This window comes from Eurosta solidaginis, chromosome 1 (genome assembly GCF_040869045.1).
Source record: "Eurosta solidaginis isolate ZX-2024a chromosome 1, ASM4086904v1, whole genome shotgun sequence".
Taxonomy (NCBI): Eukaryota; Metazoa; Arthropoda; class Insecta; order Diptera; family Tephritidae; genus Eurosta; species Eurosta solidaginis.
The window spans coordinates 69194439-69220590 of NC_090319.1; the positions used below are offsets into that span (position 1 = coordinate 69194439).

General features: G+C 38.3%; 1 protein-coding gene across 7 annotated transcripts in view; it reads right to left on the reverse strand.

Annotated features, from left to right (window-relative positions):
* Positions 1–223: 223 nt before the first annotated feature.
* LOC137234493 (uncharacterized) overlaps positions 224–26152 on the reverse strand; it is a 50585-nt gene continuing 24656 nt past the window's right edge. For 4 of the 7 annotated variants that reach the window (XM_067757998.1, XM_067758000.1, XM_067757994.1 and 1 more), the window contains exons 2-3: positions 21190–21388; positions 224–1269 (exon numbers count right to left, since the gene is read on the reverse strand). In XM_067757998.1, the coding sequence (XP_067614099.1) occupies positions 312–1269; positions 21190–21388 (1157 nt within the window). In that variant the 3' untranslated portion in view covers positions 224–311. Of the gene's footprint in view, positions 1270–21189; positions 21389–21560; positions 21707–21749; positions 21840–26152 lie in introns of those variants that run through there. The other 3 variants (XM_067758002.1, XM_067758001.1, XM_067758003.1) reach the window with 3 other exon arrangements.

A 26152-nucleotide genomic window follows, 5' to 3' on the forward strand; every position in this document is an offset into this window, starting at 1 on the left:
CCCAAAGTAATCTAAATAAAGCCCAGTTTGCAATACTGAATATTGGAGTGATTTATTCAACAGTTTAGCGATTCGAACGTTAGCAGAAGGTTTCAAATAAGCGGAATTTCCCTAAACTCGTTACAATACATTTCGAAAAAGCTTGGCTGACAATTTTACGATACTAGAGATTAAGTGTGATTTTAGTATTGAGGCTTGAAAGACACTTCAGGTGCTGATGGTGAGTAAGCCTAAGATTTACAAACAAGTTAATTAAAGAAATGATCATCTTTATGAAGAACCTTATTTTAGTTCACGTTCTTGTGGCCATTTCAATCCGCCTTCAAATGAAGGTCGTAATCATTCTCTTTTCCATCTTTTGTAAAAATACGAACATAGGCCTTCTTAATTCCATATCTCCAGATGGCAATATAAGGAAAGTAATAGAAGATAACTAAATTTATCCAAACGCGGAAATTTAGATACCAACGTACGATATTATATTTGTGAAGATATGTCACTAGAAATAGACCATACGATACTAAAAATCGATCATACCAACCTAAATCGTAATAATAAAGTTTTTGTTTTGGATCTTTGCTTGTACCAGCACGATAATCAAACGAATAATATTCATAGCCTGGTACATAATTTAGACGTTTCGTAAAAAATATACAAGATCCAACAGTAAATAAGGTATTTAAAGGAGTTAAACCTTCTATAAGCGCTCTTGTCATTTGATCAAATTCTGTTGTAGTATTACTTAAAGCTGGCTCATATACACGACGCATCACAATATCCAACCGCGCCTTCGTCTCAGCCCAATTTCGTCCACATATATTATATTCGTCTTTAATTCCAAGCAAATAGCCCAATACGCGCCACATATGCGATGTGCTCTCCAAATATTCATCATCAAAAATCTGTACACGGAATGCACCCAAAGTGGCATAACCAATGAAACCAAATTGTGTTATTGCAAGATCTTTTTGTGTGATTTGTCCAGCTCCAAGTTTGTTGCAAGCACGACTCGACGTGGAATGCGCTTTACGTACAGCTCGTAGACTAGTCCAAAATTTGGAGTTTTTATCTTTTGATGGAGGTTCATCATACCATAGATATGTATGAAATGTTGTGCGTATATAGCGTCGATAAGCGGTTGCAGCAGTGGAGGATTGTCGTGTACAACTTAGTACACGAAGTATGGACGGTATTGCGAGTACTGCTATAAGACCGTATAACATGCCTGATGAAACGATGAAACGGTATTTTGATAGATATGTTTGTCCCCTGGAAAAAATGAGAACAGTTAACTTACATAAATTCAAGTTCATAGATACATACAAAGAAGTGAAAAGGATATTGATAGTGGGAGAAAAGGTAGAAATCATAGGGGGGCAACGAAAAAACCGGAAAATCATTCGTTCGTAGACTTCATGAAGGAGAGTAGTGCTCCTAAAACACCGACCTCTTAAGCAGGGAAACCACCCTGCAAACTACTGCTAAGCAGTTTGTTTGACACCCTCCAACATTTCTGGCCTTTGGAAATTTGTAAAAACTCCTTTAATATATTTCAAGGCGTTAATATTGTACAGCCTTGTCAAGATAATCCCTTGTTTCGATAAAAGTCGCAGGATTTTGTTTCTTTAATAAAAAAATAATAAATAAATGTGAGACGCGATAACCTCCGAAGAGATTATAGGCCGAGTTTATCTTCCAATTTGCGTCGTGCTCCTTTTAATGTTTCCTACAATTGGCTTCTGTTAGAATCTCAGAGTAAAACCGCAGTCTCTGTGTCACCGCACTTAACCTTCCACACGGCCACCGTTATTTTGCGGAGGCGGCCCAGTGTTTAAATGCACCGAAATTCACGCGTGCAAGCGCCTCGGACTCGGAGCAAACGTTATATTGTACAGAACGCGTACGAGCAAGGTACATACATATGTTCCGGGAGATGCAGTTCTTGGACAGGTGGTGCCTGCCTGGAAAAGCTTGTTGAACGTTAAAAAATAGAGATGCAAATCAAAAATATTGGTTTGGGTCGTTTAATTTTTAAGGATATGGTAGCACTCTTTCAAAAGGGAATGCTAAAATACAGTTTATGTCAATTGACGGCAATGGCAGAGAAGAAGAAGAAGAACAACAACAACAACTGGAACTACCTCTCTATATTTTTATCATGGGTGACGCCATGGCGCAACGATACAAGGTGGCAGCATGGGACAGCTGATTTTAGGCTTTTTTTATTTGATTTGATACATCAAATTACGGCGCAGTACGATTTTGACATTTGTCCATCGAATTTCCAAAAACAAAGTACATGCAATTTTTATTTATGTTTGTAGGTATATCACCATGCTGCCACCTTGTATCGTTCCGCTATGGGTGACGCTAAAAAGTTAGAGAGAACTTAATTTTTAAATATATCAGGTTAGTCGCATCGCATGCTCTAAATAGAGCATAATTTGAGCAAACACCTAAATAAAAAAACAGCTTCTGCCCAGAAAGCAGTTCTATCGACACACGCCAATAGTAAAAGACGAAAGGAGATACATCGGAAATCCCCAGCGGGTTAAGGGGCTAGCACTTAGACCCGAAAGCTCGAGAGGTTAAAAAATCGCTCCCGATGCTGTTGGAATAGTTCCAGAAGGTGGTAGTACCTCAGCGTACTAAATTCATATTCGGCAAGGGACTGTACACAGCCGGTAAAGGGAGTATTTTTGAGGTTACAGCAACAACACTAGAGGCCTCAACTGCATTTGAGGGGAAAATTGGAGAAATACTAGGAGTCCCTTGGCGTTTCTTTATGTCGTCCGCTATAGTGAAGAAGGCTGATGCGCCTTGGAAGTATTAAAAGAATAGAGGAGAGCTCAGAATATCACATACCTTGGAGTTTAGAAGTCTCAAGTTGCCATGTAAGAACATGTCATTCTAAGATTTAGGATCCATTTTAAAGTTATTTCACGACTTACTTAGACTTAGCTCGTTTCCTAACATGATTACCACTCTATCTTGTCTCTCTGACTTTTTTGAAACATTATTCTTCTCAGTTTTATGACGTAAACGTCAATTTGTTGCTATCTACCAAGTCGATCTTAGAAAATAAAACGAGGCTTTGGGAATTTGAAGTTGTTATGGTAAAAAGCAATTACTGCAAGTTTTCATTCGGTAATGTCATTTTGATACTAAATAATTCGACAAAGTTGTATGTCATTACAATTTCATGACTGCGCTTGGTAGTAATGGATACATACGTTAGGGTGAACCACACATTTTTTCCAGAAATAACAAACACCGGCAGCTTCCTTAGTGAGGTGACATGGAGCACGTCAGCCAAAAGTTTTTTCAATTAGAAGATTTGGCAAACACTCCGAGTGTATTTCTGCCATAAAAAGTTTTTCAGTGAAACTTCATTTGCCTTGCAGATGCCATTCGAAGTTGGCATTAAGCATGTTGGTCTCATCTCCTCAATTTGTAGAACAAATTGGTGAGAGAAGTTCGGCTTAGATCTCTTCGGAGGTAAATAGCGTCAAGTATGTATATATTTATTTATTTACTTAGTGCTTTGTTCGAAATTTAGGCCTCTGTAAACATTTAACATTAGATCTTGCAATTTTTACCATTCAAAATTAAATATCGAAACGTAGAAGATTAACGTTAAATCTTCATTAAAACTTCAATAATTTTTTTTCATTTCAATATCTCAGGTATGGTAACCTAGAATTCATATGTCATGTTATTTTTTTAAGGTAAGAGCAATTTCTAAAATCAACAGATAACAGATGTTTTTTTTTGAAGGTTATCGAGGTTCGTCTTTAATTTAGAAAATTTATTTCGTTTAGTTCACCCTAATGTGCGTTTATACCTAACTTATCTATGCACTATAGTTTATTCTAGTCAAATTAATGACGACTATCTTATTTATGACTTGCGAAACATTAATCATAGTAGAAATTTCTTTAGTATCAACATGTGAAACATAATTTGCATTCATACAGTAAATGAATGTGCATATCGTTATGAATTTTAATTGAATAAAAAAAAAATTCATCACAGAAAGAATTTGTTAAAAGCGCACATAATAAGTAGTCATTTTGGAATTATATGTTTTCTTAGTAAAAATTTATTCGTCCGGAACTTCCGATTCAAGCTCAGCCCGAATTCAGTATTTTGGATGCATTTTGCTCAAAATGCGGTATTTCTTTCACATTTTCTATACAAAGTTTAGCACCAGGATGTGGTCACATTTTAGCATTAGCATTATAAATGCGTTAACCAATTCTGCATTCTTAGAAAAATTTCACGAAACTAGTGACAATGGGCGCTTACAGCGAACACAATCATTAAGTGATAACTTTTTGAACGCAATGTTGAGTATTCTTGCTCCACTTAACGTCTTTAATCAGCTATCTGGTAATGCTTTCACATTTTAAAGGGTTCTTTATGACTACAATTTATCCTCTCAATATAAAAGTGAAGTGTGAAAAATAATTATCTCATTGGGCAGTTGGCGTAACTCGCCCATCATAGAACAATCCTTCTGACCCTGAACTGACGGAAAGGGACTTTAGGAATTCTTGATTATTCTGCACTTGCTTTTATAGGTCAGTTCTTTGAACTGTCGCATAAATAACGCAAATATTAGTATAGCAAAATGCTCTTTATTTACACTACTTTGGTAGTAACACTTCACAATTACAATACTCGCGTACTTAACGGATAGCATGTTAAAACCAAACAGATTGGCGTCGCTTGAACTACGCTGCTTTTACACTCTCATTTCGCCTTGTTCACCTATTTCTCCCAGGGTCTAAACTTTTCGCGAACAGCCGTCTCGAATAGTTTCTTATTTATTTCTTGTTTATATACCTCTTATTGGCCTTGGCTACATACATGTATATCTTTAGTTGATGTAAGGCCATATGGGCACTTTCTTGCCGTCTACGTGTGTGTGAAATATTCTTTTCGCTTCTAGCTGCTAGTAATGTAAGTGAAATATTCTTTGTTGCCTTCTATGTATGTATGTTAGTAGTAAAAAAATTGTTAGTATAGATATATTCAGTTTATTTGTACTATTTCAAAATAGCGTGAAAATTTATAGTTTAGATCTAGTTCTTTTGTTGGCACTATTTCGTTGGTTCTGAGCCAGACTTAAGTTAAGCGGGGAATTCATATGGCTGAGTGGTTAAAGGCATCTGCCTTTACACTGGTATGAACGTTGGAGATTCGAGTTCAATACTCAGCTCCCGAGAAGCCAGTTGATAAGGAAGTGAAATTCAGAAACATGTCATAGTAACCATCGCCGTTTGTAAAATTTGAAATTTTTCTCTAATATCAATAACAAAACAATTGTATAAAGCAGTATGAGCAAGTCTCGCTAATTAAATAAAATTACTTAGTTTTTAAAAATACTATTATTAAGGATGAAGGCATAATGGAATCCTAATAAGGTCTACACGCACAGTGCGTATGACTCGCGAGTCAACTGTGCACGTGTGGCCTCGCCTTATTTTGATTTTCACGAGTCAAGTCAGCCAGAGTCTGTGTGACTGATATTAAATATTTTCGCTAACACATCGAAACTGACTATTGACTTTGACTCACAGTGTGTGGACTCTATAAAAGAGTAATCATCATCTACCAGCACTTTCAATATAATTATTTTCGATGATTTTTGAAAGCTTTCTTAATTTGTGAAAATTCAGAGTTTTTTGAATAATATTAACATACCAGTCTCTAAAGTAATTCACCCTAATGTAAATATATCGCTCGTTTTATTGTAAACCAATGGAACGCAAAACATTTTAGTTTGTTAGGTAAATGAAATTATATTTTTGTTATTTTAGATAATTCAATTAATCGGTTAATTTCTAGGACACTTTAAGAGTTAGGCCAATTTGAATGATAAAGGGTCCACACACTTACTATTCATGGATCAAAATTTGATGATGAAAAATGGCAGCTAGCATCTGTTGGTCGAATTTCAAGAAATCGATACCAATGTGATGCTACCCCACTATTTTTCAGGCAGAAATCCTGAGAATGTCTAGGGCAAAGGCAGGCCAAATACTTTAAGTATACTCCCAGCAAGGATAGTATCAGCCAAACTCATATTAATCAAAGCAGGGAGAACCTACGAACTCTTACTGGGTACTATACAGAACACTGAAATCTACGATATGATCAAAGTAAGTTAAATCTTTCCGATACACAAATCCGCCGCTTTTATGAGCTGGAGTACGAAACGACGGTTTACATTTTCTGCGGATGCATCGCATTTAGGGACACACCACCTTCATGATATAAAGTAAAAGCCTGAAGGGGTGCTTAAATATTTTGAATAATTTCCTTAACTTTTGCTTTGTATTTTTCTTTTTAAGTAATTAACTTTACCCCCTCAAACATTCTCGGAGCGCACATAATTTAGGAATCCGATATGAGTCTGAAATACTTATGTGAAAAAGTAGTCTTTTGTGACTCCGATATGATGAAAATTATGAGCTATATGCCAAGAGTGTTCAGCAAACAAAGCAACTTTGATACAAATATTCACATTTTATTATGAAAAAATTTTCTTTCATATTTAATTTCGCCAAAATTATAGCTTATAATGTGTCTTGTTGTTTCCATTTTAAATTGGCGTGGACGCTTCTATCTAATCATCTTCGTTAATGATCGGCATTTTAGTATTTGAGGAAAACTGCCTCCGTGGTATGCCCTGATTGGTCTGTCAAGCCAGTCTTTCCTAATTGCAGCTGACGTCAGTATCTCTACATTTATGCATTTCCTCCGAAATTTCTATTTCCCAACCAATATTGAGGATATGCTTCCCCATTTTTAATGTCATGCGTTCAAAATACGCTCTGATCCAGCATATCTGATACCTTATACTTAGCTCGTAAATGATTCCGAAAAGTTATATAAGAAGCAAATTATGAGCTGTTTCTACCCTATTAGGAGTTATATCGGACTCTTACTTAGGCTCATATAACGTATGAAATTAAGCTCAGTTCGGTCGAATATCAATAAGGGATATACGTTAACTCCGGACTCATAAATGAGTTCATAATAAGCGTAAACGATCCGAATTAGCCCTCCTTTCTGAATTTCTTCTGCCTCCAAATGTTTGCTGGAACTATAAAAAATTTTCTTCCGAATACAAAAATCATACACAAGGAGTATTTCTGAATACTACAACAGTGTATGTTAGGTTGAACTGGCGGGGCCGGACAATAAAGATCAATGTAATATAACAAAATAAAATATTAAAATACTAGTTCAAAGGTATTTATATTTTTTTCACAAACATTATCTCTTTAAATATTACATCAAACTCAAAACAATGGATACATTAATCAAATCATAAAATCTCGAAAAATTTAAATGTTGAGTTACATCGGTTTACATCAAAAGCTGCTCTTTGTATGTACGAAAGTAGGAATGTGAGTAAGTAAGATCATTAAGAGCTGTTAGAATATACTATTTGCAAATAAGTATAATTGAGCTAATTAATAGCGAGGAGACAATTTGAAATAATTGTTATGATTAAGGGCTTCACTCACAAGCCAGAGGTGCCGAACTCGAAACTCATTGAGCTTTTCTTGCCTCTCAATAGCAATTTCTTGGCAGCGACTACTTCGTCAGGTGATTCCTCGCCACTTTTCTGTAAGTTAGATGATAAGTTCGGCCTAAAAGTAATCAGACTTAATCTCGCAATAAGTTATTGTTGTTAAATAAAAAATGTTATTGTTATGAAACAAAAATAGAATTATCATATCATGATCTAATAATTCTAAACAACCTGCCTTTAAATAAAACAGAAAAAAACCAGTAAGGAAGGTTAAGTTCGGGTGTAACCGAACATTATATACTCAGTTGAGAGCTATGGTGACAACATAAGGGAAAATAACCGTGTAGGAAAATGAACCGAGGGAAACTCTGGAATGTGTTTGTGTGACATGTGTGAGTAATCCTTAGTTCCATAGGTGGACGCCGTTTCGAGATATCGCCATAAAGGTGTACCAGGGGTGACTCTAGAATGCGTTTGTACAATATGGGTATCAAACGAAAGGTGTTAATGAGTATTTTAAAAGGGAGTGGGCCTTAGTTCTATAGGTGGACGCCTTTTCGAGGTATCGCAATAAAGGTGGACCAGGGGTGACTCTAGAATATGTTTGTACGATATGGGTATCAAATGAAAGGTATTAATGAGAGTTTTAAAAGGGAGTGGTGGTAGTTGTATATGTGAAGGCGTTTTCCAGATATCGACCAAAATGTGGACCAGGGTGACCCAGAACATCATCTGTTGGATACCGCTAATTTATTTATATATGTAACACCCGCCAAGATTTCAAGGATTTTTTATTTCGCCCTGCAGAACTTTTTCATTTTCTTCTATTTAATATGGTAGGTGTCACAACCATTTTACAAAGTTTTTTCTAAAGTTATATTTCGCGTCAATAAACCAATCCAATTACCATGTTTCATCGCTTTTTTCGTATTTGGTATAGAATTATGGCATTTTTTCATTTTTCGTAATTTTCGATTTCGAAAAAGTGGGCGTGGTCATAGTCGGATTTCGTTCATTTTTTATACCAAGATAAAGTGAGTTCAGATAAGTACGTGAACTAAGTTCAGTAAAGATATATCGATTTTTGCTCAAGTTATCGTGTTAACGGCCGAGCGGAAGGACAGACGGACGACTGTGTATAAAAAATGGGCGTGGCTTCAACCGATTTCGCCCATTTTCACAGAAAACAGTTAACGTCATAAAATCTACGCCTCTACCAAATTTCAAAAGAATTGGTAAATTTTTGTCCGACTTATGGCATTAAAAGTATCCTAGACAAATTAAATGAAAAAGGGCGGAGCCACGCCCATTATGAAATTTTCTTTTATTTTTGTATTTTGTTGCACCATATCATTACTGGAGTTGAATGTTGACATAATTAACTTATATACTGTAAAGATATTAAATTTTTTGTTAAATTTTACTTAAAAAAAAAATTGTTTTTAAAAGTGGGCGTGGTCCTTCTCCGATTTTGCAAATTTTTATTAAGCGTGCATATAGTAATAGAAGTAACGTTCCTGCCAAATTTCATCATGATGTCTTCAACGACTGCCAAATTACAGCTTGCAAAAGTTTTAAATTACCTTCTTTTAAAAGTGGGCGGTGCCACGCCCGTTGTCCAAAATTTTACTAATTTTCTATTCTGCGTCATAAGTTCAACCCACCTACCAAGTTTCATCGCTTTATCTGTCTTTGGTAATGAATTATCGCACTTTTTCGGTTTTTCGAAATTTTCGATATCGAAATAGTGGGCGTGGTTATAGGCCGATATCGTTCATTTTAAATAGCGATCTGAGATGAGCGCTCAGGAATCTACATACCAAATTTCATCAAGATACCTCAAAATTTACTCAAGTTATCGTGTTAACGGACGGACGGACGGACATGGCTCAATCAAATTTTTTTTCGATCCTGATGATTTTGATATATGGAAGTCTATATCTATTTCGATTTCTTTATACCTGTACAACCAACCATTATCCAATCAAACTTAATCAGCCCAATTCTAAACGAAAATTCCGTGCGAGTTTTTTCCCTTCTCCCATTCTTCGTATTCTAAATAAAAATTCATTGTGAATTTTTTCACTTCTTCCTTTCCTCCTATTCTGAACAATGTTCGAAAAACCGGAAACCGGTTATGGGAGAAAAGTAGGTATTATGAATGTGAGGGAGAGGGAGATTTCTCTGCCATTTCATAGGAGTTTTTTCACTTGGTAAATTAAAGGGAATGCATAAAAATAGTTAAAGGAAATTGGTTCTTTTAAGAAGGAACACTTATTTGTACAAATTTGTGCTGAAATATTGTAACGAATGTTAGCAGCACTGAGCGATGCTATCGTCTCTAAGCCGATGCTTAGCAGTGACGTGAATGCACATCAATAATTCAATCATTATGTATCTACATAAACGAAACGATAACTGCGTCTACATATATGTACCATGTACGTATACGACCAGCGGAGAGTCAATGCATAAACACATGCATATGCCTGAGATACTCCTATAAGTATGCAATGAGAAAAACTATAAAATTGTGCAATTGTAGTTACAGCTGAGAAGTTTGAGAGCTACTGGACTAGTAGATTCTAGAAGCGCCTAGAAGATGCGAACGTTGAAATCAGACAGTATATAAGGCAACAAGTGTAGAGGCGCTGGAATTCAGTTTGATTTGAGTTGTCAAGCAGTTACGACTAAGACGATATCTAGCGAGCAATAGCAGTATTATTTTGAAAGTCAGTTTCCTTTAAGCTATCAGTTTGGTTATTAAGCTATTCGTTGCACAGTTTGAGTGTTATTGTGAAGTATTATAATAAAGCCATTTTTCCATTATTCAATATTAGAGTTATTTATTCAACAGTTTAGCGATACGAACCTACCAAAAGGGCAAATAAGAGGATTTGCGGCAAATTCGTTACAATATGTATTTACATTCTACCACAATATTCTCACTGTTAATACAACAACAACAACCACAATATTCTTTATTTTAAGTCGAAATGTATATCATAAGCTACGGAAGAGCTCTTCGTATATTTGATGCAGCCATCCAGAAATTGCACAAGGATTTTTAAGAAGGCTTAAATAGACTTTGGCATATGATGAAAGACTAATTCAACTCGACTTGACCGCCAGAAAATAGTTTTGCTGAATGAAAGCAGGCAACTCCGGCTGATTTGTGTTATCCCGCCGTCTTCTTCTTCTTATGCTCCTCTGTTGATGTTGCTGTGGCACCAATTCATTACTCATTTCAGTGAATACCACATGAAATGCAATACTATGCATTGCTTATATTTTATTTCTTAATTTCAAACAAATTCGCAACAATAATTAAACTTTTCTATCTTTTAATCAAAATAAGAAATGCGCAACGAAATTTCAATTGACAAAACAGCTGACTTCGAAAACTCGAAATTCCTATTCCCCAATTATTCTTCTCCCTAGGAGAAAAGAATTGGAGGAATTTTTCCGCGGGAATAAAAAAATCCGCGAGAACAAAATTCCGCGAGAATATTTAGAATTGGTGTGAATATAATCTGTGAGCTCTGCTCAACTTAGTATAAACAAAAATAAAAACAATATACATTTCGTGACTATGTAAACAGTGGGAGACAATTCTAATATTTAATCTGTAATGAAAGATATGTACTCTAGTATGACATGTATGCGACGTTGTTGTTGTAGCGATAAGGACACTCCCCGAAGGCCTTGGGGAGTGTTAGCGATGTTGATGGTCCTCTGCCGGATGCAGATCCGGTACGTTCCGCTGACAAGCGCTATTAACGTACTAGCCCGGAACGATTTGGTATGACCACATGAAACCTTCTAGGCCATACCGATCCATGAGGAACTCGGGGTCGCCAGAGATTCGGCTGTTGAAGAAACGCGTTAGGCCACGGGTAGGTGAGGTTGAGAATTGGGATTGCGCTGGCAACCCCTTGAAAAGGTTGCGCTGCACAGTGCCGTGCATAAATTTGGTATTTAGTCGCCTCTTACGACAGGCATACCTGCCCCGGGTATATTCTAAGCAGCCTAACCCGGGCGAAGTTCGGAACGCACATTAAGGTGGGTAAGGGGCAAATTGAGTATAGCGAAAAGAGTCATTTGTGTCTTGTGTGAACCAGAATTCGTACGATGTAAGAGCATTCATTCACTTCAGTGCGTGTCAGTAAACCTGAGTGCCTTTTTGATTATCATTTATTATTATTTATTTATTATCGCTAACTCATAATTAAAATTATAGGCTAACGGGAAAAAACAGCTATAGCAACGCAGGCCATCAGCTGACTCCTGGGTTTAAAAGTTTGTATGTGTATGTGCTTAATTTCTTATGTATAGTTATAATGTTTTTAAAATAAATAATTACGTTGCATGTTAACTTAACTCTTTAGATTTCGAAGTACAGGTGTGATGATTTTAAAAATCTCAAGATTGTAGATATGCTTTGAGGGCTGGGATTTGATAGCAGGGAATTTGGATTTTGGGTGAGTATAGTTGTGCGTTGGGTATGGAACATCCTGCAGTCGCTTAGGATGTGCTCGACATTAATTAATGTGGTGCTATTGCAGTAGGGACATGTTTGAGATAAGTTGTTGTCGAATCTGTGCTGGTGTGTTAGTTTGGTGTGACCTAATCTGAGGCGAATGATTTTAGTTAGATCTAGTCTGTGCGGGTTATCTTTGTGGGCGAAGTTAAGGTATGTTTGGATGCATGGTTGTTTAACGGTCATGTTTTTGTACCAGGCGGTTGTGTTGTGTATTTGTGATCTGTGTATTTTAGTGAAGTGCGTTTTTATAAAGTTCTTGATGTCGTTGTGGTTGTAATTTGCGGTCATAGTTAAAGGTGAGGAGGTAGCTTCTCTCGCTGTTTGGTCGGCGAATTCATTGCCAGGTATTTTAACGTGTCCTGGAATCCAGATAAGTTTCAGTCTAGGATGGAAGTCTATAAGAGTACTTCTGATCATGGAAGCATAGTGATTATGGTTGTTTGTGTTTGAGATAGCGTCGAGTGCTGAGAGTGAGTCGCTACAGACGGCGAAGTGTCCTGGTCTTTGTTTTGCTATGTTAAGGGCTTCTGCTATAGCGATTATTTCAGCTGTGAAAACTGAGGTGTAGTCCGGAAGGAGAGACGTTTTTAAAATTTCAGAAGAGGTTGTTATGCTGTAGGATACACCACTGCGAGTTTTAGATCCGTCGGTATACAAAAATTTGTTGTTATCGAGTTTGCTTTGTATGTCGAGGAAACTACATCGGTATACTTCGGGGGCGGTGGTTGATTTGTTGAATATACGAAGACTGGTATTTATGGATGTAGGATTTAAGAACCATGGCGGGCGTCTTTCTGCAGTATTGTTTATCGGTAGAAATGGGATTCCTAAAGATTGGGCTATATTAACAGTTTTATATAGTGCTGATTGTATTTTAGGAGTTCGTTTGGCTTTATTGAGACGTTTGGTAATAGCAGAAATGAGACTATTTCTGTTACTTAGTATTTGCTTACTTAATTTTGCAATTGTTAAATCTCGACGAATTTCTAGTGGTTTGATGTTAGCTTCGTGTAGTAGACTAGTCACTGGAGTAGTTCGAAAGGCACCTAACGAGGTTCGTATCGCCGAATGGTATATAGATTTAATTTTGTTTGTTTGAGATTTTGCGCTGTATCCATATAAAAATAGGGCGTAATCTATCTTCGACATGAGAAGGGCATTGACTACATTTATAAGTGTCGACGGGTTGGCATTGAATTTGTTGCTAGCCATACATTTTATTATGTTGAGTCGTTTTGATAGTGACGCTTGCAGATTTTCTATGTGATTTAACCAAGTGTATCGATTGTTGACGAGTACACCTAAAATTTTTAGGTTGTTACTGGTGTTAAAGTTAAAGTTATTGGCTATTAGTGTGCAAGTACAGTTTTTCTTCCGGCATATGTGGAGATGTTTGCACTTTTCTGTAGACAGGACTGCACCTGAGTAATTACACCAATTTTGAATGTCGCTAATTATATCATCAAGATTCACGACTATGTTTTTGTTTTTGTTTAATTTGCGTATTATTTGGAAATCATCTGCATATGCACAGAACTCTACTTCTTTGTGAAGCGTGATAACGTCGCATAATTTGTTGTAAGCTATTAGAAACAGTACGACTGTGAGGGGGGAACCTTGTGGTATACCGTTATATAGGGGGCGGCTGTCTGAATATTGGTTGTTCACTTTGACTATTATTTTTCTATTTTCCATGTAGTGTATAATATAGTTGATGATTTTGTGACCAGCTCTCCATTCTACTAGTTGGTCGACGATGGTATGAATTCCCACATTGTCGAATGCTTTCGCGAAGTCTAGCGAAAGTATTGAAATGTGTCCTTTTTTGGATAGGGTGCTTGTTATTTGGTGGTCCAGATAGAGTAAGACGTCAGTTGTGGATTTGCCTTTTTTGAAGCCGAACTGTCGACTATTGAATAGGTTGCCCTTCGAAGCAAACCACCATAGTCTGTTGGCTATAATTTTGTCTAATAATTTTGAACAGCAGGGATTGAGTGATATGGGTCTGTAGGAAGCTATGTTAGTTTTGTTGCTATTTGGTTTTAATATAGGGATTATGGTACTATTTTTATACATCTGAGGGATATAGTTGTTAAAAATGTTGTTATATATTTTTAAAAGACTCAGTTTGACGGCATGGGCAGAGTTTTTAATCATGGGATATGATATTCTGTCGGATCCAGGAGTTTTCCCTTTTAGTTGGTTGAGTGCTGTTGTAAATTCGAGAAAGTTAATTTCTTTATTAATTATTTGGGTAGGCTCGCTGGTTTGTGTGGGACTTGGAGGAGGGAGAATGGTAATTCTAGATTTGGCTTGTAAAAAAGGCACCGGGTATTTTTCATAACTGGACAAGTTTGACCAGTATTTACAGAATTCGTTTGCCATTGCTGGCTTGTCTAAAATTTGCTGATCGGGGTTGTTGGCTGGGTTACTGCTATGTATGCTGTGGTGTGTCTTTAGTCCGCAAAATGTCTGGATGTTTTTCCAGATTTTGCCGGGGGGCGATGTAGGGTTGATTTCAGAAGTAAATTGGTTTATTGATTTTCTTTTTTCTTTTTTAACTTCTCGTTTAAATATTGCGTTAGCTATTTTGTAGTTTAATAAGTTTTGTTGTGTAATGTTGCGTTTGAAGGTGTGCCAAAGTTGTTTTTTTGTTTTGCGTAGTTCTTGTAATTGTGAATTCCACCAGGGAACTTGTTGTTTGCGTGTGTATGTTGTCTGAGGGATGGATTGGTTGGCTGATTTTAAAAGGATCTTGTGTAGGTTTCCTGCTTCTTGGTTAATGTTGTTGCTGATTGTTGTTTCGCTGTTGTGTTGGTCTGTGAGTGTTTGGTACAAGGGCCAGTTCGCTTTGTTCAAGTTGAATCGAGGTCTTTGTTTTTGTAGAGGTATTCCTGCCGTTGGGAAAAGGGTTGTTATTATGGAGTAATGGTCGCTACTATATAAAGTGGTCTCTAAATCCCATTTTGCTTCGACCGCTATTGAGGGTGAGCAAAAGGTTAAATCAAGGTGGCTGAACGTACCGTGTGTGCTCAGATGAGTAGGCGAGCCGTCATTGAGCAACACAAATTGTGATTGATTAATAAATTTCGATATAATTTTACCTCTTTTGTTGTTTTTGGGAGAACCCCAGTCGTTATGCCAGCTGGGTAGTAAAGTCGCCTGCTACTATGCATGCGGAATGGCAGTTGTGGAATACATCCTCAAGGTTTCTTAGATTGAAAGGTTTTTTTGGTGGTATATATATAGAAAACACTGTGAATTTTATTTTCGAAAAGACTGTGGAAGCGACTGTATCAATTGCGCCGCGAATGTGTAGTGGGGTGTGTTGAATAGACTTATGTATCAGAAGGGCGGTGCCACCGTATGAACTGCAGGAATTAGAAGCGTAGATATTGTAGTTAATTGGTATTGGTATATTGGAGACGGTTTGCAAATGTGTCTCTTGGAGTGCAATGATTGTTGGAGAATGAGTCTTTATTAGTATAAGGAGTTCGTTATAGTTATTGCTATAGCCTCGTATGTTCCATTGAATAAATTTTAATGACATTTGGAGAAAAGAAGGGACTTGGAGAGGGTTAAGGGTAATGGAGTGGGATTTGTGTTTAGTTTCTTATAAATCTAACTAGCTTAAGTTAAAGTACCTCCATATCAGAGGATTCTGTGCTATCGAAGTTGTGTGTATTGGTCTTTGATTTGTTATTCTTAAAACTATCATGAGTTTTCTGTTTTGCCTTGAGTTGCCTCTTTAGCCTATTTGAGGCGGTTCTCGGGAAAATTTGAGCGGCTTTTGGTGCGTTTTGAGTTATTTTATTTGTAATTGATTTTGTTGTTGACCGTTTACAGTCTTCGTTGGAGATTATATGAGTTGTTGGTTTGCTAGACTTTGCGTTGCTTGTTTCTCTCTGAGTAGTCGTTGATTGACAGAGTGTTGTGTTTTCGTCTTCGTATGTTATTTGATTGCGGTCAGCTGAATAGTTTGTGGTTTTTGCTTTAGTTGCTGATGCGTATGTAACGGAGCCGTGTTGATGGCGCTCGTAATAAATTTGTTTTGCTGTTTTGGTATCCACTCTTTGGAGTGTTTTTATGGCTTGTAATTCTTTTTGTGTGATGAATATTGGACAGCTTTTGTTGAGTACAAAGTGTTTAGTGTCGTTCTGTTGGTGTTTTTCGCAGTTGAAGCAAACTGTTGTGTTGTTGCACTTTTCTTTGAGTTCTTCATTGGTATGAGCCGTGAGACCGCAGTTAATGCAACGCTTTGTGTTTTTCCAAAACTTTGCGGTGTGTTCGAATTCCAAACAGTTTGTACAACGAAGTGGGAGAGGAATGTAGGGCCTTATGTTTATTGATTGGTAGCCAATATTGATGCGTTCGGGTAAGTTTATGGTGGAACAAGTTAGGATTATAAGGCCTGTTTCCGTTAGGATGTCGTTAGACTTCTTCATAATTTTTTTTACTTCAATGACATTTTGTTGTTGGAGTTCGCTTTTAATTTCTTCTTCGCTTATTCCTCGGAGATCGTTAGAGTAAATGACACCTTTGCTAAAATTGAGCGATGTGTGCACACTAACCTCGACTCTTATATTTTCATTAATTGCTGATAGCTTAATAAGTTTCTCAGCTTGTTGTTGTGTTTTTGTTTTAACTAGAAGTGTACCGTTTCGAAGTTTTTTACAAGTTTTTTTTCTCCTCCACATACACTGTCTATTGTTTTCTTTAATAGGAATGGTGACACATATGTTAAGGTTTGTTCGGAATCTATTCTGTTGATAATTAGATATTTAGGTCCGGGAGAGGCGATGTCTAATGTTTTCTCTTTGTTAGTTTGTATAAGCGGTTGGCTTCTTTTGATGCTCGATTGAGCATCATGTGGTTCGTTCATTACTTTTCTTTTGTTTTGCTCAATTGTGAGCTTCTTTTTTGCTTTTATTAACAACCGTTTACAACAAGAGTGTGTGTGGTTCACGAGTAGAACAAGAGATAATCACTTTTACTTTTTGGAAGGTTGTCGCGATTAACACGGTGGTAGGTGTCGACCGATCAGTGTGATGTCTCGACAATGACTGTGAGTGCCTTTTTGAAATTTTTGGTATTATATAGTGGAGAGTCTGGAAGTCAGTGACTGCGACGAAAAGTAATAATCTGGCCCAAACTTCCTTGTTGTTGTAGCGATAAGGACACTCCCCGAAGGCCTTGGGGAGTGTTATCGATGTTGATGGTCCTTTGCCGGATGCAGATCCGGTACGTTCCGGTACCAAGCCCGACCATCTCTGGAACGATTTGTTATGACCACATGCGACCTTCTAGGCCATATCCGCCCTCCCACCCCCTAGATCAATGGGGAGTTCGGGGTCGCCAGAGCCTCGGCTGTTAAGGAAACAGGATTCGCCACGGATAGGTGAGGTTGACAATTGGGTTTTGAGAAGCTATATATTGCGTTGGCAACCTGAAAGGGTGGCGCTACACAACGCCTTGAATCTATTTGGTATTTTAGTCGCGTTAGTTACGACAGGCATACCTACCGCTGGTATATTCTAAACCCCTAACCCGCTGGGGTACCTAGCTAGTCTGAAATTACAGAAGGGTTGAAGAAACTGACTGAAATTTGAGCGATTATATAAACCAAAATTTCTACTTATTGTGAAATAACAAATGGAATTATCTCTATTCCGCCACTCCGCTATGCGAGAGAGAGCAAGGCACTCAAGCAGATAAGCCGTTCTTAATAACCGCATGTAAAATTTTATGAAGCTTATTATACAAAAAATTGAATCTTACTGCTATAGGGCTGATTAGACCGTGCCAAACTGTTGGCGGCCGCCATGGTGTGATGGTAGCGCGCTCCGCCATACACACCGAAGATCCTGGGTTCAAGCGCCGGGAAAAGCAACATCAAAATTTTCGAAACAAAATTTTTCAATAAGCAGAAAATTTTTCTAAGCGGAGTCGCCCGTCGGCAGTGTTTGGCACACACTCTGAGTGTATTTCTGCCATGAAAAGCACTCAGTGAAAACTCATTTGCCTTGCAGATGCCGTTCGGAGTCGCCATAGAACAAGTAGGTCCCGCCAATTTGTAGGAAAATTTAAAAGGAGCACGACGCAAATTGGAAAAGAAGCTCGGCCTAAAATCTCTTCGGGGGTTATCGCGCCTTACATTAATTTATTTTTTATAAACTGTTCAGCTGTATGTGGTAATTTAACCCTTAGGTATAATGCATTTTATTGACCGGAGTTGATAAATTAATTGTGTAAAGTGGGTTTCTTCGAAGTCTAGGTGCTGGTTGAAGGTTCCACTTCCTTTATTAATGACTACAACTTAAGGGAGAGTGGGAAACTCGTCGGGATGGTGGGCAAAGTATTAGTCGGGAAGAAGGGACAATGATTAGATGACTAAGTCGCCGGTTCAAGGTAATAGGAGAAGTGAACGAATAACGAATGGTACCTAAGCTCCCGGTGGAACAGTGAACGAGTGGCTGGTACCAAAATCAACTAAAGTAATGACTTAGAAGTAATTTGGTTCTCGAATGCCGGAAGCAGTTGGCGGAAAATCATTCGGATTGTGGGTTGTGAATGAAGACTCATTAACTGGTAGTTGGTTAAGGGTGAATGATGACCTGTGAATGGTCGGACGAAGAGTGTATATCGGTGCCAAAGTTACCAGTAGATTTAGAACTATGATCGGACGTTTCATGATTGTTGGTGGATTATGAAAGGTGAATGGCGGAAAGTCGATTGATGGATGGTGAAACGACAAGTGGTTTATACGTAGAATATTATCTGCTGAGCCGGTGTATCGGCAACCGACAGTCTGCTGATCGGTGGATGGTAAAGAAAACCTAAATATGTTTGGTAACCAGGACACTTACGAACGATCGTGGCGAAAGGACGCATTCATTCCCAACTCCTGACACACCAAAAATGCAGATGGGAAGTGTTAAAGATAGAGTTTAACAAAGTTTTGAGGTACAGATCTTGTTTTTAAGTGCATGATAAACTATTTCAGAAGTTTACGAATTGGCGGGCATCGATAGACCCGCGAATGAAATGCCTGCAATGTTCACTTGTATTGTGTTATCTTGTTAATCGCTTCTATACTAGGGGCATGTGTGGCGATGTTTTCTTTTTTTATGAGTTTTATCGATGTTGATGGTCCTCTGCCGCATATTGATCCGGAAAGTTACGCAAAATAGCATATGACGGTTTGTTATGCTATTGAAGCAGTCCCCCAGCTATGGATATGATTCTTGTGATGCTACTGAAAGCAGCATTGTAGCTTCGCTTTTTCGGGCAGATAGATAAAGTATTTGGGAACAGATTATTATGTCCACCTAGAAATATCTAGAATAATCGTTCCTGCGAAGAAGTTAAGACTAATACACAAATGAAAAGTAAATTATAAAAATAACTCCCTGATCAATTCCGCCTTTAAAGAAAAAAAATAAAACAAATGCCGAACGCGTTATGCTTCCGAGGAGATTTAGGCCGACCTCTCCTCCAATTTGAGTTGTAGTACCTTGATTCACTTTTCCTTAAAATTTGCGTGACGTGATTTACATGTTTTCTGCCGCCTTCATGACAGAAATACACACGGAGCGTTTCCAAGCCACTACCGAGGGGCATCCCGCTTACCAAGCCCCAGCTGGTTAGGGGGCTTAGAATACACCAGCGGTAGGTATGACTGTCGTAAGAGGCCACTAAAATACCAAATTGATTCAAGGGGTTGTGTAGCGCCACCCTCAAGGCGTTGCCAGAGCAATATATACATAGCTTCTCCAACCCAATTGTCAACCTCATTTACCCGTGGCGAATCTTGTTTCATTAACAGCCGAGGCTCTGGTGACTTCAAAATCCTGATTGATATAGGGTGTGGGAAGGCGGTGGATGACCTAGAAGGTCTCATGTGGTCAAACAAAATCATTGCCGAGGTGGTCGGGCTAGTACCTTTATGGTTCTTGTTACCGGAATTTACCGGATCTGCATCCAGCAAAGGACCATCAGCATCGAAAACACTCCCCAAGGCCTTCGGGCCTTATCGGTACAACAACAATGTTTAAGTGACTTATACTACGAACATTTCTCGTTAGTTTGTTTCATAAGCCATTGAGTGTGCTTGTAATTCTCAACTGGTTAGTGAAATATTCTAAAGACATAGTTTAAATTTTTAATCCCAAAGCGGGGTTTTTCAAAGCAAAGCAAGGTGGCTCAACCCGCAGCCAATACATTGGATCCCCCAGTGCTCGCCCCCAATGAATACATACAAGGTGTAACAGGCGCATAGCGACCTCTCTCTAAACAATAAAATAATATACAGTCCACTAAAAATAACAAAATAATATAACTATAAAAAAAACCGATTCGCCCGCCGAATCACCAAAGCTTAGACAAACAACAACAACCCCGCTTACCAAAATTTGTTCTAATTAAAAACCATTTTTTTCTCAAGATTTCGATTTTTTTTTCCGGTCCGCCTCTATATATATCGTACATAAACATGGATGATGGGAAAACCCTTCGAATGTCTTAGAGTAAAATATTCGGAAGATTAATGTCTTTTTATCAACACTAGCTGGGGCAACAGGATAAAGGGAAGGTCAGAGAAGCTTAAGTTGAGATGTTACTTGGTTGGTGCTCTAAGTGGCGCTAGAGCTAATAAAAAGACGTAAAATCAAGGCGCGATAACCTCCGAAGACAGCTTCTCTTCCAGTTTGCGTCGTCCTCCTTTTAATTTTTCCAACAATTTTCCGGAACGCCGACTCCGAAGATCATCTGCAAGGCTGATGAGTTTTCGCTGAGAAGCTTTTCATGCCGACCACCCTTAGAAAAATTTGATTCTAATTGAAGAAACTTCTTTCTAAATTTTTGATGTTGCTTTGCCCGGAGCGTGAACCCAGTCTCTTTACTGTGGTAGGTGGAGCATTTTAATACTTGTAACTATATTTATGGCACTAGCGCCCAATTATGCAATTAAGGTTCCTTAAATTCGTGCAATTTATTTTCTTTTTTACACGCTACGGACACAAAAAAATGCACTCGTAAACAATTTAACTTACATAATGGATACATATTTGAACTACATATTTTATTTTTGGATACTCACTTTCTAAATAAGGCATCATTGTACCATGGCGGCATTTCCATTGGTTCGCCACTATCACCTTCAAGTGCACCATCACGCAACAAATGATCCAAATAAGCTTGTGCCTCGGTATCCTCTGGTGGCTCGTCTGAACTCAGTTTATCCGTGCTTTTACAATTCTCTTCAATAATATTGTGGTGATCCATTGTTGCTAGTTTGCCTACGAAATGCAAAATGAAAACTAATTTTAAAATCATTCAAGATAAAACATGAATACATTGAGCAAATATGTAATAAGAGTTGAGCATTGTATGTATGTATGTAAATTAGCACGTTTTATTGTAAATAGATGTAACTTAAAGTTTACACTTTTGAGCAAATTATATAGATACCAAAATACCCGTCGGATGAGCTTATACACAGATTTAGAAGCTATCAATAAGACTAAAATGACAGACATAGCCGGCTTTGCATCTTTTTTATGGCAGCACTGTGGGATGGAATACAACTTGTTGTTATCTAAAAAAATTATTTTGAATTACACCTGTTTACTATAAAACGTTCAATGTCTACATACTCACTCTCTATTATGTGCACTCGGCTACTTGCTACTCAAACCCATCTATATGGATGTGTGTCAAAGCGTTTCGCTGTTCGAACGCGTTAATCGTCTACAAACAAAATCAAAACCAGTTCATCGCGTGGAAACAAATATTTATTTAGGCGGGAAAAGCGCGGTTGGTTGTGTAGGTGTGGAAACGACGGTAATATGTAGTGCGTGCTAAAACTATCGACAACACTCGAGAAGCTATCGATGGTCGATTTAATTTTTTATTACTATCGATGTACTGTGCAGATAGTAGTTAGAAAACATTGAGTTGAGGATTGCCTTAGCTTGGCTGCAGTTCCAAAAGGGGCCGATGTCAGCATAATATTGGTTCCTTTTGAGATGGGGTGTTAATGAATTCAAATTCTGATAAAGGCGTTTTTAACCCATCGGTTACGTTAAGAAAAACTTACACACGTGGTGTTAAAGAGCCAATTAATGGTGACTTATCCACAACGAGATAAAACAGCTGATCGAACCTACCTTAACGCTAAAGCCATAAATATATTGTAACGAATTTACTTGCAATTTCCCTTATTTGCAATCTCTTGTTTGCGCATCTCTTCTCCGCTGCGTGTACGTACATAGGTGTAGACAAAATGATTCAATTATTGATGTGCATTCACGTCACTGTTTAGCATCGGCTTAGAGATGGCAATACCCCTTAGCGTTGCTAATATTCGTAACACCTAAGTCTGATAGTCCCGATCAGACAAATCTCTCGATCTAAACGCCACTAGCATCTCCAAATGTACCACTCTTCTACTTCGTGGTTTCCCAATGGTTTGTATGCGGTAGATGGTGTCACTGATCTTCTTCACAACTTTGTACGGGCCTTCCCAACTGCACCGAAATTTGGATGGAACACCTTTCCGCCGGTGAGGGTTGTATAACAGTACCAAATCTCCCGCCAAGAAACCTTTCGAATTATTGTTCTCATCGTACCTGTGTTTCATCGTACTACTCAATACCCTGGTTCGTTCCTTCTCACTCTGTTGTTTGGCCAAGGAACTACTTCGTAGAGCTTACGCTGAACGGATTTTCTTTGCATAATCAGTATCGTTCCGACGCTTCACAACAGTAGTGTGCCCTGGCTTGAAACCACCCTTGCATTCTTTCTGCGAAATTCTTTCCTTCGTTTTAGTACGTCCGTTAGGGCTTTCCAATGCCAGTGTTTCTCTCACAGGTACCTTCGGTTTTGATTTGTTTGGCCCATTCGTTCCATCAACCTTTGCCTTTGACTTTCGTGGTCTTTGTCGAGTCTTCTCGACTCGAGTACTCGATTACTACTGATCCCTTTCTGCAAACTGAAGTTAAGTGGTATATCCTGGTTCTTATAACGCATCACCCTTCTCTGCATATCGATCTTGATGTCATGGTCAACCAAGAAGTTCACTCCCAATATGACTTCACCAACGATCTCCGCCACAACGAATTTGTGTAGAACTGTGACCTTTCCAATCAAGACTTCACATACCACTTCTCCCTGGACTTGGTTATACTCGCCAGTGACCGTACGCAACCTTGCTCCAGGTAACGGTTTTACTCTCATGTTGACCAAGTCAGATCGGATTAAGGAATGAGATGCGCCCGTATCTACAGTCAGAACACGTTCTTTGCCATCCACATTCCCTCTGACGGTAAGACTGCTCGATTTTCTACAAATTTACGACACAGATATCACAGGACATTCAATAGCTGGAGCTAGCTCTCGATCTCTACATCTTAATCGCTCTTGCTCATCCCCTCCAGCTTTGTTATTAAGACCACCCATGCTGTTGAAACCACTAGGATCAAGATTGCAATGACGTGCAATGTGACCGGGCTTCTCGCATTTGAAGCATTTGATAACTTTTTCACTCCGCTTTTGCGATCTTTTAAGCGCATCCAATATTGCGTCTACCCACTCTGGCACACACGGCGTGCTTTGAAAACTGGCTTACACAGAAGCGACGCTGTTTCCTGAATCAGAGCATGTGATACCGTTTCTGCGAATGTTGGCTTTGGATTTGCGTATGTAGTTCGCTTTGTTTCGACGTCTCGTATGCCATTTATAAAACTCTGGATTTTTACCCTGTCGGTGTATTCCACGGGGGCGTCCGCATTTGCCAAATGAGCCAACCTTTCAACATCCGAAGCAAACTCTTGCAAAGTTTCACCAGGCCTCTAGAAGCGGTTCAGTAACTCCATTTGGTATATCTGTCTCCGATGCTCAGTTCCGTATCGTCTCTCCAGAGCACTCATCAATGTTTCCTAGTTGTTCCGCTCTCCCTCGGGAATAGTCTGTAGGATTCCAGCAGCAGATCCTTTCAATGCCACGAATAGTGCAGCATTTTTATCTTCAGCACTCCAGTTGTTCACTGCTGCGGTCTTCTCAAACTGAATCTTAAACACCTGGAAAGGAACAGAGCCGTCAAAAGATGGAGTTTTTACCTTTGGATTGCTTGCTGAAACAGCTGGGCGATTTAACTGTAACTCCTGTATACGAACTCTCAAAGCTTCTATCTCAGCATCAATTTTGTCCTCGAGCTGCACAATTTTTGTATCCTGTGCTTCCAGCTTTGATGTTGCACTTGCTTCCTGTGCTTCCAACTGCGAAGACATTTCTGCCACCTGTAATGATAAGCGCTCCTCTTGTGCTTCCATCTTAGATGTTATACGTGTCTCTTGCGACTCTAGTTGTGATGACATGTTGGTGGAGATTTGTGATGAAATTTCGGATATTTGTGCCGATTTGCAGCCAATATCATGTCCAAGTCTGTGTTCGCCATTGTCTGCGGTGTTTCATTTTTCTCCTCCAATTTTGTTGTCTCATCGCCATCAATATGAAAGACATACCCTTCCCCGTCAATTCCTTCTAATTCCATTGCCTCTCGTAGTCGTGCCTGAAATTAGAGTTTAATGCCGGTTGTATTCAATCCACAGTTCTCCAACTCCTTCTTCAGTTGCGGGATCTTCAATTCACTTAACTTTGCCATGTCCTTGTTGTCCTCTGGAATTTATTCAACAATTCCTCTTCTGACACCTATTGTAACGAATTTACTTGCAATTTCCCTTATTTGCAATCTTCTGCTAACTTTCGAATCACTAAACTGTTGAATAAATAACTCCAATATTGAATAATGGAAAAATGGCCTTTATTAAAGTACTTCATAATAACACTTATACTTTGCAACGAATAGCTTGCTTAATTAAACCAAACTGATGAATAGCTCAAATGAAACTCAAACTCGCCTCTACTGTTGTCGCCTTTTTATACTGTCTGATTTCCTCGTTGCATATTTCTAGACTTTTCTAATTCCAGAACTTACTAGTAATAAATTTCTCAGCTAAAACTACAGATGTATAATTTTTATAGCTTCTCTCATACCCCAAGCGCTTGTATGTGTGAGCAACACTTCCACAATTATAATTGCATACCTTAAGGAGCATCACAGATAAGATATCTGGATGTGTTTGTACATCTCTTCTCCGCTGCGTGTACGTACATAGGTGTAGACAAAATGATTGAATTATTGATGTGCATTCACGTCACTGTTTAGCATCGGCTTAGAGATGGCAATACCCCTTAGTGTTGCTAATATTCGTAACAATATCATAGCTTCATTTTTATGATTTTTAGGTTAAGGCACCATTAATCGATCACATTGGAGATGTTTATGAATACGGGTATGGTTAGGACTATAGCGTTAGGGTTAAGGAAGTTTAATTGGCCCTTAAGGTCGCAAAATGACCAGCGCTATGTTTTCTATGTATATCGGCCTAAGGGTTTATAATATCAGATACAGTTTTCAATATTTATAAATTGTATTGATTATTCTTAGGTTTATAGACAAAGTTTAGGTTTATATACATATATATGAGCTCTTACGATCAGTGGCGCCGTGAGGGGAAAAGAGGGGCATCTTGACCCGATCGCTACTCACAGGAAGCGCCAAATGGTCCGCAAAGCAGAACTTCCATGATAATTTGTATTTTTATGATTTCTGGAAAAAATTTTCTATAGTAAAAAATGCATACATATATATGGAACAATTGCGACAGGTTTTGGAATAAATGAAAGCATATATCTTTTTTTCTCACGTTCAAAGTTACGATGGGAATTTAAAAATTGCTTTAAAAAAAACTGTCAAACGTGAATCTGAAACACGATGGAGCGCCAGAATATAAGCAGTTACCGTTATCGTCGATGGGCTAGAGAATATAGTAGAACACTTAGAAAAATTAGCAGAGGACACTAACACCAGAAGCGAAGCTACAATCCTGTTGCAAAATATACTTCATTTTAATTTCATAACATGAGTTCATTCCTGGTATGAAATCTTAAGGAGGATTGATCGTGTGCAGCTTAGATTACAAAACCGGGGATGAATTTTA